The sequence below is a fragment of the Anolis sagrei genome, chromosome 1, assembly GCF_037176765.1.
Source record: "Anolis sagrei isolate rAnoSag1 chromosome 1, rAnoSag1.mat, whole genome shotgun sequence".
NCBI lineage: Eukaryota > Metazoa > Chordata > Lepidosauria > Squamata > Dactyloidae > Anolis > Anolis sagrei.
Genome location: NC_090021.1, coordinates 26750967 through 26770398, shown reverse-complemented (window position 1 = coordinate 26770398; position 19432 = coordinate 26750967). Strand labels below are relative to the sequence as shown.

The window sequence follows — 19432 nt, the reverse complement described above, 5'->3', positions numbered from 1 at the left end:
GCTCCCCAGTGAGATTACATCGGTGTCCTCCCTCCTTTTCTTTAGGGAAAAACTGAAATAGTGGTTTTGGAACCAGGCCTTTGGCTAGCAGGTGTAACGGCACATTGGACACTGAACTGGACCATATGATTGTTATAATAATGGAAACAGCTATATGATTGTATAACTAATGTTATTGTTTTTAATCTATTATGTATTTATGGTTTTATATTGTTGTTATATTGTGATTTGCAGCATCGAATTGCTGCCACTGTTAGCTGCTCTGAGTCCCCTCTCGGGGGTTGAGAAGGGTGGGGTAGAAATGTTGTAAATAAATAAATAATAGAGGGCAGGCGGATGATGTCAGTTTGGGAGGGATGGCTAATAGCTGAGAGGACAGGATCAGAATCCAAAATGATAATAACAAATTAGAGCAGGGGTCCTCAAACCTTTTTAACAGAGGGCCAGGTCACAGTCCCTCAAACTGTTGGAGGGCCGGATAATAATATGGGAAAAAAACATGAATGAATTCCTGTGCACACTGCACATATCTTATTGGTAGTGCAAAAACACTTAAAAACAATACAAAAATTAAAATGAAGAACAATTTTAACAAATATAAACCTATTAGTATTTCAGTGGGAAGTGTGGGCCTGCTTTTGGCTGATGAGATAGGATTGTTGTTGTTGTTGTATGCTTTCAAGTCATTTCAGACTTAGATTGACCCTGAGCGAGGGCTGGGTAAATGACCTTGGAGGGCCGTATCTGGCCGTAGGGCCTTAGTTTGAGGACCCCTGGATTAGAGCACTGGGCCAAAACTAACAAAATAAATTTCAGCAGGGGTAAATGGATCTTGATGCTTTTTTGATATTGAAAGCCTGTTGGTGCTTTTGTCTGATGTTTCTTGCACTGCAGACATGTAAATATATGTAGAAGAAAGACACATAGAACAAAATGAGGGTGGGGAAAATCCATGATAGACATGCTTTGGTCTTGATCTTATCTCTCAGCCACAATTCGGAATGTAAAATTAAAATGTTTATGATTTACTTCAGAGAATGATATTTACAAAACAAGAAAGTATTGTTGATGACCTAAACCTAAATGAATATATAGATTAATTTTTTTAAAAAAAAATCTGAATTTATAAAAAAAAACAGCACAGCAAAAATAACATATAGAAAATTAAGCACATTTGTTTTGAAGATTTTAATTGTTTTTCACATTTTTGGAATTTTAATTAATGTTTTTGGTGTTTTCCCTTTCATTTGAAAGGCCTCATCATTAATCCCATTCTTGGGGAAGGCAGAATAAAAATCAAGCACATGGGATATCTATCTATTTATTCCATTCATGTTTTTAAAATAACATAAAATGGCAGTTCAACAGTCCACAAGAGCCCTTAGTAACGCTCATCTAAACTATTGTAGTGACAGGAAAATTATGACCTCATCACAGAATTGGAACTTTTTGACATCATCAGTGGCAGTTCAGGAGAAGCACTGGTGGCTTGGGTTGGAGCAGTGTGGATGTCTGCTTCAAACTGAGGCAGCTGGTTTTGGTCTTCCCACATGGGGCAGGTGGGGAAATAAGGGGCTTCTGCCTTGGGATCCAATACCAGCGTCCATTCTCTTCTGGGGATTAAAGCTGCTATGGTAAGACATTGTCCCCACGATGTTATTCTATGAAAGAGGGGAGAATATCTAAGACATAAGAGGCGACATGAAAGAATGAGAGCTACAATATACATTTTTCAAATTTGGGATAGACCTAGGACTTTATCCTGCAGTCTGCCATCTCCCTGCAACATACCCAGCCCAAACAAAGCCTATTGTTGTTGTTGTTGTTGTTCATTCATTCAGTCGTCTCTGACTCTTCGTGACCTCATGGACCAGTCCACGCCAGAGTTCCCTGTCGGCCGTCACCACCCTCAGCTCCTTCAAGGTCAGTCCAGTCACTTCAAGGATGCCATCCATCCATCTTGCCCTTGGCCGGCCCCTCTTCCTTTTGCCTTCCACTTTCCCCAGCATAATTGTCTTCTCTGGGCTTTCCTGTCTCCTCATGATGTGGCCAAAGTACTTCAACTTTGTCTCTAGTATCCTTATTTATTATTTATTTATTTATTTCCTGCATTTATAAACCGCCACTCTCAGCCCTAGGGCGACTCGTGGCGGTGAACAACAACATAGAAAAGACAGTTTACAATAAATCAAGACAGTACACAACAATCTACTACTACGTAACATGAACTTATGCTAAAAATCCGCTTCGTCATATCATGGGGTCATAATCAGTTCCATAGTCGTAGTCCATTCCAGTCATCATTTCCAATGATACAGCACTCAGTTGAAGGCCAACTCGAAAAGCCATGTTTTCAGGCTCCTACGAAAGGCCATAAGGGAGGGCGCCTGTCTCACTTCAGCAGGGAGGGTGTTCCACAGCCGGGGGGCCACCACTGAGAAGGCCCGCTCTCTCGTCCCCGCCAGACGTGCCTGCGAGGCGGGCGGGACCGAGAGAAGGGCCTCCCCAGATGATCTCAAGGTCCTCGTGGGCTCGTAGGCCGAGATGCGGTCTGCAAGGTATTTTGGGCCGGAACCGTTTAGGGCTTTGTAGGATAACACCAGCACCTTAAATTGGGCCCGGTAGCAAATCGGCAGCCAATGGAGCTGGGACAGCAGGGGCGTTGTATGCTCCCTGCGCCCTGCTCCTGTTAGCAACATGGCTGCCGCGCGCTGGACTAGCTGAAGCTTCCGGGCCGTCTTCAAGGGCAGCCCCACGTAGAGAGCGTTGCAGTAGTCGAGGCGGGATGTGACCAAAGCGTGTACCACCGTGGCCAGGTCAGACTTCCCAAGATACGGGCGCAGCTGGCGCACAAGCCTGAGCTGTGCAAATGCTCCCCTGGTCACCGCTGAAACCTGGGGATCCAGGCTCAGCGACGAGTCCAGGGTCACACCCAAGCTGCGAACCTGCGCCTTCAAGGGGAGTGCGACCCCGTCCAGCACAGGCTGTAACCCTATACCCTGTTCGGCCTTGCGACTGACCAGGAGTACCTCTGTCTTGTCTGGATTTAATTTCAGTTTGTTCGCCCTCATCCAGACCATTACAGCGGCCAGGCACCGGTTCAGGACTTCGACGGCCTCCTTAGTAGCAGGTGGGAAGGAGTGACAGAGTTGGACATCATCTGCGTACAGATGACACCGCACCCCGAAACTCCGGATGATCTCACCCAGCGGCTTCATGTAGATGTTAAACAGCATGGGGGACAGGATGGAACCCTGAGGAACCCCACAGGTCAAAGGCTGTGGTGTTGAACAGGAGTCCCCCAATAACACCTTCTGAGTGCGACCCTCCAGAAATGACCGGAGCCACTGCAAAGCAGTGCCCCCAAGACCCATCTCTGCAAGGCGCCCCAGAAGAATACCGTGGTCGACGGTATCGAAGGCCGCTGAGAGGTCCAGGAGCACCAACAGGGACACACTCCCCCTGTCTAGCTCCCGGCGTAGATCATCGACTAAGGCGACCAAGACCGTCTCGGTACCATGTCCCGGTCTGAAACCAGACTGTGCCGGATCCAGATAATCCGTGTCTCTCAAGAATACCTGGAGTTGTGAGGCCACCACGCTTTCCATGACTTTGCCCAAGAAGGGAAGATTGGAAACAGGCCGAAAGTTGTCGAATTTGGTGGGGTCCAATGATGGTTTCTTCAACAGCGGCTTTATAACAGCCTGTTTTAGGCTCGCTGGAATCTTGCCTTCCCGAAGGGAGGCATTAACCACCACCGTTACCCACTCGGCCAATCCCCCTCTGGCCTCCTTCAGAAGCCAGGATGGGCAGGGGTCTAGGATGGACGTGGTGGGCCTCATTCCTCCAAGTATCTTGTCCACATCCTCGGGCTTCACAAACTGAAAAGAATCCAACAAAATAGGACAAGCAGGTGCTTGTGTCACATCCACGGAGACTGCATTTAATGTGGCGTCCAGCCCAGAGCGGATCAAAGCGACTTTGTCTGCAAAGAACCGAGCAAATGCTTCACAGCGCGTGGCCGAATTGTCAGGGCTCCCACCTGAGGTAGGGGGAGTTAAAAGACCTCTGACAATCCGAAACAACTCCGCCGGACGGTTTTTTGCAGACGCAATAGTAGCCGCAAAGAAAGTTTTCTTTGCGGCTTTTATTGCCGCGGCATATGCCCTTAAAAAGGACACAAACCGTGTTCGGTTTGGCTCGCTTGGGTCCGAGCGCCACACGCTCTCTAGTACCCTCTTCCTTCGCTTCATCGCTGCCAGCTCCTCAGTGAACCAAGGGGCTGGTTTAGCTCGGTTACTTGAGAGGGGACGTTCCGGAGCGATCATGTCAATTGCCCTGGTCATCTCCCCATTCCAGAGAGCGACCAAGGCCTCGACATGGTCACCTACCAAGGTGGCGGGAAAATCCCCAAGAGCCGTCAGGAATCCATCCGGATCCATAAGCCTCCTGGGGCGGACCATCTTAATGGGTCCTCCACCCTTGCGGAGGTTGGGGGGCGCAGTGAGCCTAAATCTGATCAGGAAGTGGTCGGTCCATGGCAACGGAGAGATAGACAACTCCTCCACACCGCCACCCTGCTCCCATCCCTGGCAGAAGACCAAGTCCAATGTGTGTCCAGCACAGTGGGTGGGGCCAGTTATTCGTTGGGACAGCCCCATGGTTGCCATGGCGGACATGAAGTCCTGAGCCGCTCCTGTGAGGGTTGCCTCGGCATGGATGTTGAAGTCCCCCAGCACAAGAAGCCGTTGGGACTCCACCGCCAGGCTCGAGACCACCCCCGCTAGCTCAGGTAGGGAGACTGTAGTGCAGCGAGGTGGACGGTACACTAACAGAATCCCTATTCTGTCCCGGTCACCCACCCTCAGGTGGACGCATTCAAAATTTGTGGTCTGCGGGATGGGGCTCCTGGTCAGATGGATGGAATCTCTATAGACCACTGCGACCCCGCCTCCCCGTCCTCCGGCTCTTGGTTGGTGTTGCATGGAGAAACCTGGAGGACAAAGCTGGGAGAGGTTTACGCCCCCAGCTTCATCCAACCAGGTCTCCGTGATGCACGCCAGATCTGCCCGCTCCTCCAGGATTAAATCCTGGATCCAGGTCGTTTTTCCGTTGACAGATCTGGCGTTCAACAACACCACCTTCAAACCGGAGGGTCCGCTCACCTGGTTACACCAATTTACCTTAGGAGACCGATTGGGGGTTGTTAATATGGATAAGCAGTCCGAATTAGGCCGAATTTGAGGTCTCCTTTTACCGCATCTCCTCCTTCCCACCACGACCTCTATGGGGGCCCCTCGGCTAGTGGAACACCTCCCCCCCTCCATGCCGCAATCCAGAGCCAAGAAATTGCTTTCTGCTTTGCTCGTTGTTAGATTTTTTGATTCTTGCCAACATCCTCTCTCCCCCTCCCCCCTCCTCCCTACCCCATTTTCATTCACAGGCTCCAACCCACCTCCTCTTCTGCCCCCTCCGCTACATAATAGTAACAAGAACAGTACATAAAGGGGGGTGGGGAACCACATGGATGGCAACAATACAGGTGGTAGTAGGTGTTCCGGCTACACCAATGGGATAGTTCTTAAAGTGCACAAGTTTTCGGTGCAACCCGCCAATAATAATATTCAATCAGCAACAAACACTACGTGCCATCGGGCACATTCATAAAGTGCTGGATCTAAGTGCTCTGTTCAATGATAATTAAAGTGCGGCACGGAGGGACAGGGAAGGGGCGTAAGTGCTGGTGCAATCTAGCAGCAAGCGGCAGGCGCCTTAAAGTGCTCTATTACGTTCTTATCACATTAGCAGCAGATGACAACAATGACAACCAGGAATGTACTATGTTGATAGTATATAATCACCCTCCTATGGGGCTGAGATGATGGCAATTTAGCTAAATGCTGATATGGTCCCAGGTGAAATCCCTAGACGGATGGTATGCCAGCAGATAGGGCTTCCGGAGATGACAACTCGGCGGTGGGGCAGCACAGATGGTCAATCACACTCTTACTCAATATATCAGCGTAGGGAAGGCCAGCTTAAAGGTCTACACAGAAGTATACATAAAAGGCCAGCACAAGGTCTACACAGAGGTCTACACAAGAAGGTCGGTACACAATATCTCATAGAGGTCCACACAAAGACGGCCAGTACACAAGATCTACACAAACTCAATCAGACCCTCCGCAGTCTCGTTGTTTCACCCTGGTGGAAGATGGGCGGCAGTGGAGGCCGTGACTCAGCAGCGGCCTGATGGAAAAGGCGGCCGGATGATGGTAATGGCCGCGGCGATAGCGGCCTGATGGAAAAGGCGGCCGGATGGTGGTAATGGCCGCGGCGATAGCGGCGATAGCGGCCTGATGTGGAAGGCAGCGACGGCCCCCGATCGCGCTGACGGTAGCGGTCTGGCGGTTGTTCGGTCTCTGACCCCGAGGTGATGATGGTCTCGCCCCGAGCGGCAGCGGCGACGGCCTGGCGGCAAAGATGGCTGACCACTCAACAGCGGCCTGATGGTGAAGAGGCCGCGGCGGCGGCCTAATTGCAGTTGCGGCCTAGCCCCTGTAGAGGGCGGCCACTGCAGTTGCGGCCTAGCCCCTGTAGAGGGCGATGGTTTCGTCTGGGAGGCGGCGGCCGCGGCCTAGTGTTGATGTCTGCCGCGGCCTGTTAGTAGTGGCGGCCGCGGCAGCCGCGGCAGCGTCAGCCGCGGCCTGGTGGCTGCGGACTCGCCCGACGGCCGCGGACCCGCGACTGGCCGGCTCAACGATGGACCGGCGAGGCCCGGCGGTGCTCCTAGCCAGCTGTAGGCCCGCCGCGGGAGCGGCGACGACCTCCTCCAGGCGGCAGCGGCAGCGGCCCAGCGATGGCGTCGGCCGCGGCCCGGTCACAATGGCGGCCGCGGCAGCCGCAACGGCAGCGGTGGCCCAGCGTCGGCCGCGGCCTAGTGGCGATGGTCTGGCCGGTCTGGCCGGCCTGATGGTGGTCCGGCGGCTGCAACAGCGGCGGCCCGGCGGCGCTCGGCCTCCACAGTGGGTGGCGGCGGCCCCCCTCCGGATGGCGGCCCAGCGATGATGGCTGCCGCGGCTTAGCGGGAGCGGAGGCTCGGCAGCGCCCGGCAGAGAGCCAGCGGGGGCCCGATGGAGACGGCGGCAACGGCGATAGCGGCGGCCCAGCGATGGAGAGGGATACAGCCCCTGAAGAGCTCGCGGAGACCGCAGAGGCTGCAGGTGGGTCGGCTGCGGTGTAATGGCGACCGCTTCTCCTTCTTCCCCTGCTTCAGCCTTTCCTCCGCCTTTCCTCCGTCTTCCTGGCTCTTTCCCAGCTCTGTGAGCCTCTATGGGGAGCCTAAAGCTCGGGGGTCTCTCATCCCTCAATTTGTAGATGATTTAGTGAGGGGATGGCACAAGATTCCTTCTGATTTCAAAATAAGGTAGAGCAGCTCTGCGTTTTCCAGCTGCTTGCCACCCTGCCGGAACCGGAAATCCTTCCCTCCAATGAGCAGCCGGGCTTTATTTCCTGGAGGATGGACTGGTTGGATCTTCTCGCAGTCCAAGGCACTCTCAGCACTTTCCTCCAACACCACAGCTCAAAAGCATCGATCTTCCTTCGCTCAGCCTTCCCTAAGGTCCAGCTCTCACATCCGTAGGTTACCACAGGGAATACCATGGCTTTGACTAGGCGGATCTTTGTTGCCAGTCTGATGTCTCTACTCTTTACTATTTTATCGAGACTGGACATTGCTCTCCTCCCAAGAAGGAAGCGTCTTCTGATTTCCTGGCCACAGTCTGCATCTGCAGTAATCTTTGCACCTAGAAATACAAAGTCTGTCACGGCCTCCACGTTTTCTCCCTCTATTTCCCAGTTGTCAATCATTCTTGTTGCCATTGTGCCAAACTGCCGCAACTTATCTTGTATGACAGTCTTCCACCTGCACGGAAATGATGTCAAGGAGTGGGATTCTCTCCCTCTTGCTCTTTCCCACTCCCAGTAATTACAGATGAAAATAAAATTTTGCTGAAACTGTAAAGTTGCTTTAATAAAGCATGATGGTGTATTACAATTGCTGGATGTGGGGTGTGGGGGTGAATTTGTCTGTTTGCATTTCCTTGAGGTCTGCACTGCCAACTATTCCCATTTATGTATCCCCACCTACCAGGCCTGTAGCGAGGGGGTAGTTTTAGGGGTTCAACCCCCCCCCCCCCGAAATGTTTCAGATTTTTTTTAAAAAAACCTGGTTTACTCATGAATTTTAACTGGTTAACCAAATCCCCATGCTAAGTCTATGAGATGCAAAAAATTAAGAGTCCCTCCAGAACTGTAAGCACTATCTCAAGCAAATATTGACAATTTATTCACACTGCCATTACTTGCAGCAACAGCCGATGTAGTGAAGCAACCAAGTTGGGGATGTGTGTGTTGAATGCTCTCATTAAGGAGGCCAGACTTGGTGGAGGTGGTTGACAGGGGCAGAGCTGCAGGCTATTGAAGGTTGCTCTGCCCCCTGCTGTGCTCTTTGCTTCAGCGTGAGCTAGGAGGCAGGTTTCAACCCCCCCCCCCCCCGAAATTGTCAACCCTCCCCGAAATTTTTTTCTGGCTACGGCCCTGCCACCTACCCACCACGTATGAAAAAGATATACATAAAATGGCTGTCACACCCCAGCTAGGCTGTAAAAGATAACATTCATTAGCTTATTAAGCATGCGTATAAGCATTCAAAGCATTATCTGGTCAAGCAGCAGTTTCTTAGTGTCTAGACTGGTTTTGAACATTTCCAGTTCACCCCATTCCTCATCCATTTTGTAAATATGATTTCTGTTCCATCTAATTAAACACAAGTTTCTTCCCAACTTCTGATGTGTCCCAGGAAACAGGCAAAGTGTCCCATTCCTCATCGGAGTTCTCCAACTATGGGGCCGAGTCCATTCATCACACAGACAAGGAGATTCAAGCGGACCTGGATCGCACCAGCAATATGGATGGCTCTTATCAAGAAGGCAGTGCAGACCTCAAGGAAATGCAGGCAGGAATTGAGTTTGATGTGCAGATAACACCAATTAAAGAATCCAAAAACCACAAGGAAAAGACAGTAAGTGGGAACAAATGGTTACTTACAGGAAGGAAGGTGTTGTTTGGGCAAAGTAAGGAAGCTGCCTTGAGATGAATGTCAGAAAAAGGCAATAATTTTTTTTAAGAGAGGACTCCTAATATTGCCTTTAGAATATGGTTGAAAATAGGGATAAAAAGAATATTTGGAAAATTTGTTGAAAATGTATTTCTTGGGTGTTGGGAATCTGGGGGAGAGAATATTGGATTTGGCAAAACTCTTTGCAGGTTGAGACTTAGTCTACACAAAGTTTGCACAAGATTATTTTCTGCAGAAAGCTATTTAACAAAAGAATACTATCCATCAGGAGTGCTTTGATTGTGTATTCCTGCATGGCAAAATGGTGTCGGCCCGGATGACCCATGTGGTCTCTTCCAATACTTTTTTATTAAATAACTTCAATACCTTCACAGTTCAGACTATCATCTGGACTAGATTTTACCATCCCACTAGTATGGGAGTCACTGGCTACCACTGTGCGCAAGATTCATGCAGAAAGCTGAAGAGACATCAATGTATTTTCAGCAGATTTCTCTCGGCAGTAGGATGTAAGATAAGCACCTGCTTCTCCGGTTTTAATGGATTATTTTCAGTTGCTGCCACTTGAGGATGTGGACTTGATTCTTGGAGAGATAAGAGCAACCACATGCATCCTGGACCCCTGCCCATCCTGGCTGATAAAGGAAGCCAGAGGGGGTTTGGCAGGGTGGGTGAAGGTGGTGGTTAATGCATCCTTAAAAGAAGGCAAGATTCCAGCAAGCCTAAAGGAGGCTATCATAAAACCACTGTTGAAAAAAATTGACCCCACTCAATTGAACAACTTTCGGCCAGTTTCCAATCTCTCCTTTTTGGGCAAAATCTTGGAACATGTTGTGGCCTTGCAATTCCAGGTGTTCTTGAAGAAAACAGATTACCTGGATCCAATGCAGTCTGACTTTCGGCCGGGTCATGGAACTGAAACAGCCTTGGTCACCTTAGTGGATGATCTGCGTAGTGAACTTGACAAGGGGAGTGTGTCCCTGTTAGTTCTCCTGGACCTATCAGCAGCCTTCGATACCATAGACCATGATGTCCTTCTGGGACACCTCTTGAGAATGGGTCTCAAAGGTACAATTTTACAGTGGCTCCAGTCATTCCTGGAGGGTTGCTCTCAGAAGGCATTTCTGGGGGACACCTGCTCGGCCTTGCAGTCTATGTCCTGTGAGGTCCCTCAAGGCACAGTATTGGCCCCCATGTTGTTTAATATCTATATGAAGCCACTAGAAGAGATCATCTGGAGTTTTGGAGTCCAATGTCATCTGTATGCAGATGACGTCTAACTCTATCATTCCTTTCCACCTAGAATCATAGAATCAAAGAGTTGGAAGAGATCTCATGGGCCATCCAGTCCAACCCCCTGCCAAGAAGGAATATTGCTGCTAAAGAGGCTGTTCAGGTCCTGAACTGGTGCTTGGCAGCTGTGACAATCTGGATGAGGGCAAACAAATTGAAATTGGATCCAGACAAGACAGAGGTCCTCCTGGACAGTCAAAAGGCTGAACAGAATATAGGGTTACAGCCTATGCTGGACGGGGTTACACTCCCCCTGAAGGCACAGGTTCACAACTTGTTACATCAGCACCACTGGCTGCCAGTCTGCTACCGAACACAATTCAAAGTGCTGGCCCAGTTTACCTGTCCAAACATTTCTCCCTCTATGAACCATCGAGGAGATTTAAGATCATCTGGGGAGGTCCTGCTCTCAGTCCCTCTCCTTCCCAGGTGCAGTTGGTGGGGTCAAAAGACCAAGCCATCTCAGTGGTGGCCCCTTGGCTTTGGAACTCCCTCCTCAGTGAATTAAACCAGACCTAGACAGCCTCCTTAGCAGCAGGTGGAAAGGAGTGATCAAGTTGTACATCAACTGCGTTCAGATGCCACTGAACTCCAAAACTCCAGATCAGGCCCGTAGCCAGGATTTCGTTTCAGGGGGGGGGGCTGAATTTTTTTAGGGGGGGCTGAGTCTGAGTGAAACTAGCCTAGCAAACCTTTTGTATCATTACCCCAATACCCCCATGCATATGGGATATATTGAGTATGGTGATCAGATCATGATATGAATAAACATAACAGTTTAAATAATGCACCAGTAAGGCCTTTTCGCGAACCACCATGAGAATTTCGGGGGGGGGGGGGGGGCTGAAGCCCCCCAAGGCCCCCCCCCCCGGCTACATGCCTGCCCCAGATGATCAGTAAGCCTATCCTAGCATGTTTATCTGTACTATGAAAGAGTCTTTTGTAGAGCTTAGTCTGTGTGTATGCCAACTGATGGCGATGCTATGGAATTAAACCAGTTTTCGTAGACAAGGAATATTCAGAAGTGGTTTTGCCAGTTCCTTCCTTTGAAATATAATCCACAGCACCTCGCATTCATTGGAGGCTCCTATCCATGTGCTAACCTGCTTAGCTTCCAAAACCAGATGGGATCTTTGTTGCCTTTAGGATATGTAGGAATAATAATAATAATAATAATAATAATAATACATTTTATTTGTTACAGTTACCCACCACTCCTTACAGATTGATGTAGGACACAAAACACTTAAACACATCACCATAAGATGCATACCATAAAATGTATACATTAAAACACACCACCAGAAAATACATGTATTAAAATGTATACATTAAAACACCATAAAATGTATACATTAAAACACGCCACCAGAAAATACATGTATTAAAGTGCATAATGCAAGCATTAAAATACAATACAAATACATATATTAAAACACAAATAGAATGTAAATTTAAAAGTCACTGTTTAAAACTGACTGGGTAAGCCAGTGCTAGCAGGTCGAAGTCATGCCAACATACTTTGCATTATGATAGAGAAGAGTTGCCAACAATATATTGTTCCTAGAAAAATCCATATGCCTCTGTCCCATAGCCACTTCCAGAAATTCATTTTAAAGGGTTGCAGCTCAAAGGGAACAAGGACACCTGAAGCAATAGGTGAACAAGTTTTAGCCATGCGAACCCTGGCTTCAGTATACCAATGGCTGACTTGGATAAAGACAATTGTTTCTCTGCCCTTTTGTCATTATAGGATGCAGTGATAGAGACCCCAGGCTCTTCGTTCAACCATGATGATATAATGGAGACCTTAGACAATAAGAACCAAGCTGTGCGGCTGGCAGTCAGTGCTGCAAGAGGGACCAGTACTTTGCAGCCAGAAGCCTTCTCCAGGATTGGTGAGGCCAGCAGTTTAGAGGGAATGGGTCAGCTGGGCATCAGGCATATCACAGCGACCGACCTTGACTTGGAGAAGATGAGACTGGAAGGGGCCATGACCCGGCTGAAGTACCGACAAGAGGACAACGAAAAGCAGAGGCGGCATGAGGAAAAAATGGCACGGTTGCATCTCCAGAGCAGATCTCGATCAGTAAGTGGGACAAAATTATGTGTAAACAAATAGAGTAAGCGAGTGGGTAAGAAAGAGTGTTAACTCACTCACAATTACAGGAAAAGGTGACCATGAGGTGAAGAAAAAACAAGAATTGACAATGCTTCCTTAGACAAATATTGAAAAATAAATATATCTGGAATGTGCCCGAGGAAGGGCAACCAAATGGTGAAAGGTCTGGAAACCAATATCAAATAAGAAGAGGCTTAGGGAATTGTGTATATTTAGCTTGGAAAAAAGTAGGTTGACAGCAGACTGCCATGTTTAAATATTGGAAAAGATGTCACATTGAGGAGGGAGTAAGCTTGTTTTCCGCTGCTCTAAAGACTAGGACACAGAGCAATGGACTCAAAATGCATGAAAAGAGAGTCCACCTAAACATTCGGAAGAAATTCCTGTTAGTAAGAGCAGTTTGACAGCAAAATAAGCTCCCTCTGAGAATGGTGGGGTCTCCTTCTCTGGATGCCTTTAAACAGAAGGGTCTCTTCCAGTTGTAAGATTTGGTACTGCATTGTACTACAGCCTTATTCAGTACTTCACTGCACTACATTCAATAAACTGCATTATATGAGTGTATACTGTCCATGCAATGCTGTTTTAAACTGCATCATATGGCAGTATATATGGATTTGTAATTTACAGCAAATGGAAGTAAGCTGAGGGCAGAGGGGGAAATGGGAGGTGGAGAGAGAAACTGGGACATTTAAAAAATGGGATTACAGAGGGCTGATCAGGACTGTACCTCCAAATCAGAACTGGAAGATGTAGTACAAAGTGTTGGTTTTCACCTTTAAAGCCCTACATGGTTTGAGTCCAGGTTACCTACAGGATCACCTTCTCCTGTACAATCTGCTCCGAAAACGTTGGTCCTCTGGGGGAGTAATTACTCCAGCTTGCCAGAACTCAACTAGGAGCAGTCACCAAGAAGACCTTTTCATCAGCTGCCCCACAACTGTGGAATGGCCTGCCGGAAGAGCTCCAACAACTAGATCAGCTGTCAGAATTTATGACACAATTGAAGACTCATCTCTTCCGGCAGGCCTACCCAGTCAATTTTAAGTTCTGAATTTTAATCTGCACTTTATCAGTAGATTTTGCTTGTATTTTAACTCTGTGTATTTTGTTGTATGTCTTTTAATAGCATATTATCTCTTGTTTTAATGATGTTATATCCCACCTCGAGCCAGAGAGAGACGCGGGTAATAAATTATTATATTTTTTTAAAAATGTATGTACAGGTCTTCCCCAAGTTACAAACAAGATTGGTTCTGTAGGTTTGTTCTTAAATTGAATTTGTATGTCAGTTGGGACAGATACTTTTTAAAGTGTAACACCAGCCCCATATCTATGCGTGTGTATGTGGCTTTGTATAGCACAGGGAAGTGTTAACACCCTTGAGGTGTTTGTTTTGCGTCTGTGCCCCTCTTCAGAAGATTTCACCTCACTTTCTGTCCCTGTAATCATTGGATTTTGAAAAAAAAAGGCTTGTGTGGAAACATGGATTAGTGAAAAAGCTTCAGTGGAGCAATCTTTTCCTTTTGCTAACTCTTTCAGGAGTGAATTTACCTTCCTATGGATAGGTTTCCCTCATTTTCTGTTGTCTTACCTTCGTTTGTAACTATGGGTCATTTGTAAGTCAGATGTTTGTAACTTTTAACTGCCTATTTTAATGGGACTTAATCCCTGGGTGGGCACATATTTAAACGGCCAAAGTGCAATCCTAGTTACCTTTTTACATGGACATCAGTCCCACTGATCTCCATGAAACCTACTTCTGAATAAGTATTTCTGTAAGTACATGGCACCCTTTATTTCCTTCTGTGTTAAAATCAGGACAGCTGATCCCAGGAACTACTTTATGATCCAACCTATGATTTTCTGTGATTCCCCCCCCCCCCCCCCGCCTTTCCCTCTTCCCTTCCTTTTCTTTCCTGTGTAGATTGGAGAAGAGCTTCGCGAATTACTCCAGCCTCAGAGCCAGTATGCCCTATTTTTTTTCTGCTTCATCTTTATCCACGTTATTTACACCGCCAAGGAGCTGGCTTTCTATTTTATTACCAAACACCACCTATTCTGCTTTGTCTTGTTGCTGTATTTCCTTTGCAAGAAGATCCTCTTGGATTGCAAAGGTAAAAAAAACTAATTGAGAAATAGCAACAGTTCCTCAACTAGAAAGAAAAAGGGTAAAAACAATCCCTGATGTCTTTGCATCTCCGTTCTGTCCTCTCTTCTTTCCTCTTGATATGTCTTCTTTCCTATGGTGAACAATAAATTCAAATGTCCGTGTGGTGTCTTTAGAGCCCAAGACTTTCCTCTGTTTTGAATATTAGGGTTTCCCCACTGTCATTCACGTAAAGGCTCTTTGACTTCAGCCATCATCACCACTATTAATAAACTAACCTGTGGTTTTTAAAAAATGATATCTGCATACACATGTATTTTTTAAAAAAAATTGGGTCTAGTGCATCTGGGAAATTTACCATATATTTGAGTATAAGCCTAGTTTTTCAGACCTTTTTAGGCAGAAAAAGGCCCCCTTGGCTTATACTCAAGTGAGGGTCCTAGCAGAAAGGTGTGAGGCTAAAAGAAGCCCTTGGTTCGTGTGCTGGGAGGGGAGGTTGTGTGCCTTCCTCTCCTCAGTCCTTCCCACTTCCTCCCTTCCCACCTGTTTTTTCCCCACTTTTCCAGCACCCCTTTCCCACCCCAGTTTTCCTTTTCTAGTTTCCCATTTCCTACCCCAGTCTTCACTATCCCCAGCCCTTCTCTCCCAATTTTCCAGCTCCCTTTCCATCCCAGCCTTTCCCAGGTTCTAGCCTCTCTTTCCCATTTCAGTCTTGCCCCCTTTCCCACTCCAGTTTCCCACTTTCCCAGCCCCCTTCCCCACCTCAGTCTTTCCCACTTCTCCACTTGCCCCTTCCCACTCCAATCTTTCCAGCCCCCTTTTGCACCCCAGTCTTGTCATTTTGCAATCATACTTTCCCCATCCCAATCTTTTCCAGCTGCCCCTCTTTCCCACCCCAATTTCCCCAGCTTTTCCCAATCTATCCCCTTCACACTCTAGACTGGGGTCTTTCCCACTTTTCCAGCCCCCTTTTCACACCTCAGTCATTCCTCCTTCTCCAGTTGCCCCCTTTCCACCCCAATCTGTCCTACTTTTCCAGCTACCCCTTTTCCACCTCATTTCCCCACTTTTTCAACCACCCCTTCCCATTCCAACATTTTCACGTTTCCAGTCTTTCTTTCCCACCCCCTTCCCACGCTAGTCTTTCCCACTTTTCCTTATTCATATACACACAGCATTTCCCCCCAAAATGTATAGTTAAAATAAACTATGGTGATTATTGGAAGGATACATGAGCACATTGAAGAAGGTTAGAATAATGATTTAATCAGAGTTGGTACAGTCTTATCTTAAATTACAGTTTCATATAAATATTCATAAACATTTTACCTACTGATGCCTCAATTGATGTAATTTTATTGGTCTCTATTTTTATTTTGAAATTTACCAGGAGCTGCTGCATTTCCCACCCTCGGCTTATACTCGAGTCAATAAGTTTTCCCAGTTTTTTGTGGCAAAATTAGGTGCCTCGGCTTATATTCGGGTTGGCTTCTGCTCAAGTATATACAGTACTTATATTAAAGACATGCAGCTCAAAGAAAGCAGGGGTGTTTTTTTTAGTCAATTCAAATGAGATCCTGGTTGTACTTAAAAAAAGACATTATGCATAGATATAATAGCTTGAGCATGGAAAGCTTGCTTCCTTGGACTGAAGCCTCCAGAATTCTCCAGGCAGACCAGAAGTTTCTGGGATTTTTAGCCCTAAAAAGACATGTATGGAGTTCTGAAATAGCATAATAGATGATGTTTTCAACTTTTCCAACCTGGCACATTCAGGTTATCACCTGTAACATGGGGCCAGTGGGTAAGGAAGAGGATTGGAAGTGTCACAACCAAGTAGGGATGTAGTTCTATGCTTTCTTTGAGAATGAAATTAGCTATGAATAATTTTAGGAATTTTCTTCCTGCTGCAAGATAATCTTTGCCCAGTTTGTGAAGTCTGTTCTCAGTTTGGGGGTTATTCTTCTCAAATGTGCAGTCTTTCTGGCATAGCAAACATTGTTTTCTGCACAGAAAATATTCATTGCAGAATCCTTTTGTGCATAAAAAGCACAGAATACAATGTTATCTATACCAAAAGAGTGTTAGTTTTGTATAGATACAGTGGTTCTCAACCTGTGAGTCCCCAGGTGCTTTGACCTACAACTCCCAGAAATCCCAGCCAGTTTACCAGCTGTTAGGATTTCTGGGAGTTGAAGGCCAAAATATCTGGAAACCCACAGGTTGAGAACCACTGGTAAAGAATTAGTCCCAAACTGTAAACAGTAGGATTTTCCTAGCCAGGTTTTTCCAATTCTCAAGAACCACACTTTTCAAGGATACATCAACACTGCAGAATTAATGCAGGTTGACACTACATTAACTGTCATGGCTCGATGCTATTGAATCCTGCCAGCTGTAGAGTGACAAGATTTTTGGCCTTAGTTGCCAAAGAGTACTAGTGCCTCACCAAAGTACGATTCTATAGCATTGAGCATTGACAAGAAACACCTTAATTTAGTCTTAATTACATGATTACCGTCATTTATGGTACTGATGGAGATGACTGCATTTTCTTCCCCCTTCCTTCTGGCCATGTCTTCATTTGATCCATATGGTATAATAAAGTATGTTTCCCACACCTGCGCTGGTATATGGCATTTTGATTATCTTCATTTAGTATATGTATCTCATTAAGAAGGATACTATATTTTAAAGATTTTAAACAAATCTAACTTTCTCATTCATGTGAATTTTGGGGAGTTGCAGTCTAAAATAACTTTTCTAAGTGGTACTTTCTAGCATCCCCAGACTAAAAATCTTCCTTTTACTCTTCACCCACCCAAACCTTTTTTTGGGGAGGGGGAAGCCCTTGTTATTAAAATCCTTTGGAGATGATGTGTGGAACTAAAAAAAAAATCCCTGTTAGTTTTCTGTTACCAAACTGTATCTGCACTGTTGAGTTAATGCAGTTTAACACCACTTAAACTGCCATGGCTCAGTGAATGGAATCCTGATAGTTGGAACTTGGTGAGGCACCAGTATTCCTTGGCAACCAAGCCCAGAAATTTTGTAAAATGACAACTGACAGGTTTCCATAGCACTGAACCACGGCAGTTGAAGTGTTGTTAACCTGCCTTAATTCTACAGAGTACACTTGTTTTCTGTTGCTCCAGTGACACAGACACAGAGCAACATATTCACACTACAGGAGAAAGAGATTTCCCCTTAAATATTGGAGGAAACTTCCCGACAGTAAGAGCTGTTCGACAGTGGAATAAGTGCTCTAGCAAAGTCTCCTTCTCTGGAGGTGTTTAAATAAATGCTAGATGGTTATCTGTCATGAGTGCTTTGATGGTGTCTTTCTGCATGGCAGAATGGTGTTGGACTAGATAGCCCTTGGGGGTCTTTCCAACTCGTATGATTCTTTGGCTGGAAGGTGATCATCACAGAAAGCCAGCTGCCTGCAGACTCTTCAATGAGCAGCATAGCAAAGCTGTCCAAAAAAGCGATTCCTGAGCAGCCAAAGGCAACAACAGGATCAGCAACTCTTTAAGAAAGCAAGAGAGGAAGAGGTGAAGTATCTGGTGGAAGCAGAGCCTCAAAGGAACGGATTTAAGCCACTCTTAGGCAGTGAATGGTAAAGAAGGACTCCTGGATGCCTACAATTGCCTCTATAGAGCTTCCAAGGACACGTCAGCAAAAGGTAAGTCGCATGGATCAAAAAGGCAAAGAGGAAAGGAATCAGCAGCAGCCTTGAGACAGCAGTGTCTTGCTCACCTGTCTGCCAGCCTGAGCTCAAAGTTTAAACTTGGAGCAATGCAATGGCAAAGATAGTAAGCGAAATGCTTCCAGGTTCTAATGTGGCTTTTGATGTGACCAGGGAGAGTTGAATGTTTCTTGTTCAGAAGAGGCTCCTTTATGTTCCAAAATTTGTGAAAATTAAGGAGTTTCTATACAGGTATCATGCTGAAAACTGCTCTTCATTGCCATTATTTTAGTGGCACCGGATTTTCAATTTCTTCAGGAGCCCCATGCTCTTTGCAGCTGACTGCCCTGTATGCTGTAAGGTTTGTTTTCTAGTCTACCAACTTGTAATATGAGGAAAACAACAACAATGTTTGAACCTTCAAGGTGGTTGTGATGATTACTAGGATAATTACTTAATAATTAAGATAATTCCTTAAAAGGTATATGCCAAACATAACCAGAAATGACCTGTAATTAATGCATCCAGCAATGTATATACTCATCAATCTACCAATAATGTATATCAGTGGTATATTATCATCATAGTAATCAGGGTGTGGTTTCCAGACTGTATGGCCATATTATAGCAGCATTTTCTCTGGATGTTTCACCTGCATCAGAGGCTGGCACCTTCAGAGGATCTGACTGTAGTCAAGCAATTGGAGTATGTGGCATGTCCAGGGTGGGAGAAAAGAACTCATAGTCTGTTAAGCAATGGTTCTTTTCTCCCACCCTGGACATTGTCTGGTAAACAGTAGTTCTTTTCTCCCACCTTGGATTTCCACAGGTATATATACTCCAATTGCTTGACTACAGTCAGATCCTCTGAAGGTGCCAGCCACAGATGCAGACAAAACAAGCGGAGAAAACATTAGAACATGGCCATACAGCCTGAAACCATACAAAACCCCTGTAATTCTGACCATGAAAACCTTCGACAATACATCATCATCATCGTTGTTGTCAACGATTACAATAATACTTAGCATTTATATGAAATTGATTAATAATTATGCTACATTATCTCATCCTACACATT

The 19432-nt window shown here is 46.4% G+C and overlaps 1 protein-coding gene across 1 annotated transcript; it reads left to right on the top strand.

The window, feature by feature from the left end:
• The first annotated feature begins 7133 nt into the window (after positions 1 to 7133).
• On the top strand, positions 7134 to 14685 carry LOC132777408 (transmembrane protein 247-like). The gene is made up of 4 exons (XM_067463239.1): positions 7134 to 7385; positions 8861 to 9082; positions 12186 to 12521; positions 14482 to 14685. Exons 1-4 carry the CDS (start codon positions 7134 to 7136, stop codon positions 14683 to 14685), a joined length of 1014 nt encoding a protein of 337 aa, XP_067319340.1.
• Positions 14686 to 19432: the final 4747 nt, after the last annotated feature.

What these genes read in the sequence shown, in the direction of transcription:
- LOC132777408 (XM_067463239.1), top strand. Translation starts at nt 7,134, where the DNA reads ATGGAGACGGCGGCAACGGCGATAGCGGCGGCCCAGCGATGGAGAGGG. An exon ending in CTCAATTTGTAGATGATTTA is followed by an intron (nt 7,386 to 8,860) that starts GTGAGGGGATGG and finishes GATGTGTCCCAG; the next exon opens with GAAACAGGCAAAGTGTCCCA. An exon ending in AAAACCACAAGGAAAAGACA is followed by an intron (nt 9,083 to 12,185) that starts GTAAGTGGGAAC and finishes TTGTCATTATAG; the next exon opens with GATGCAGTGATAGAGACCCC.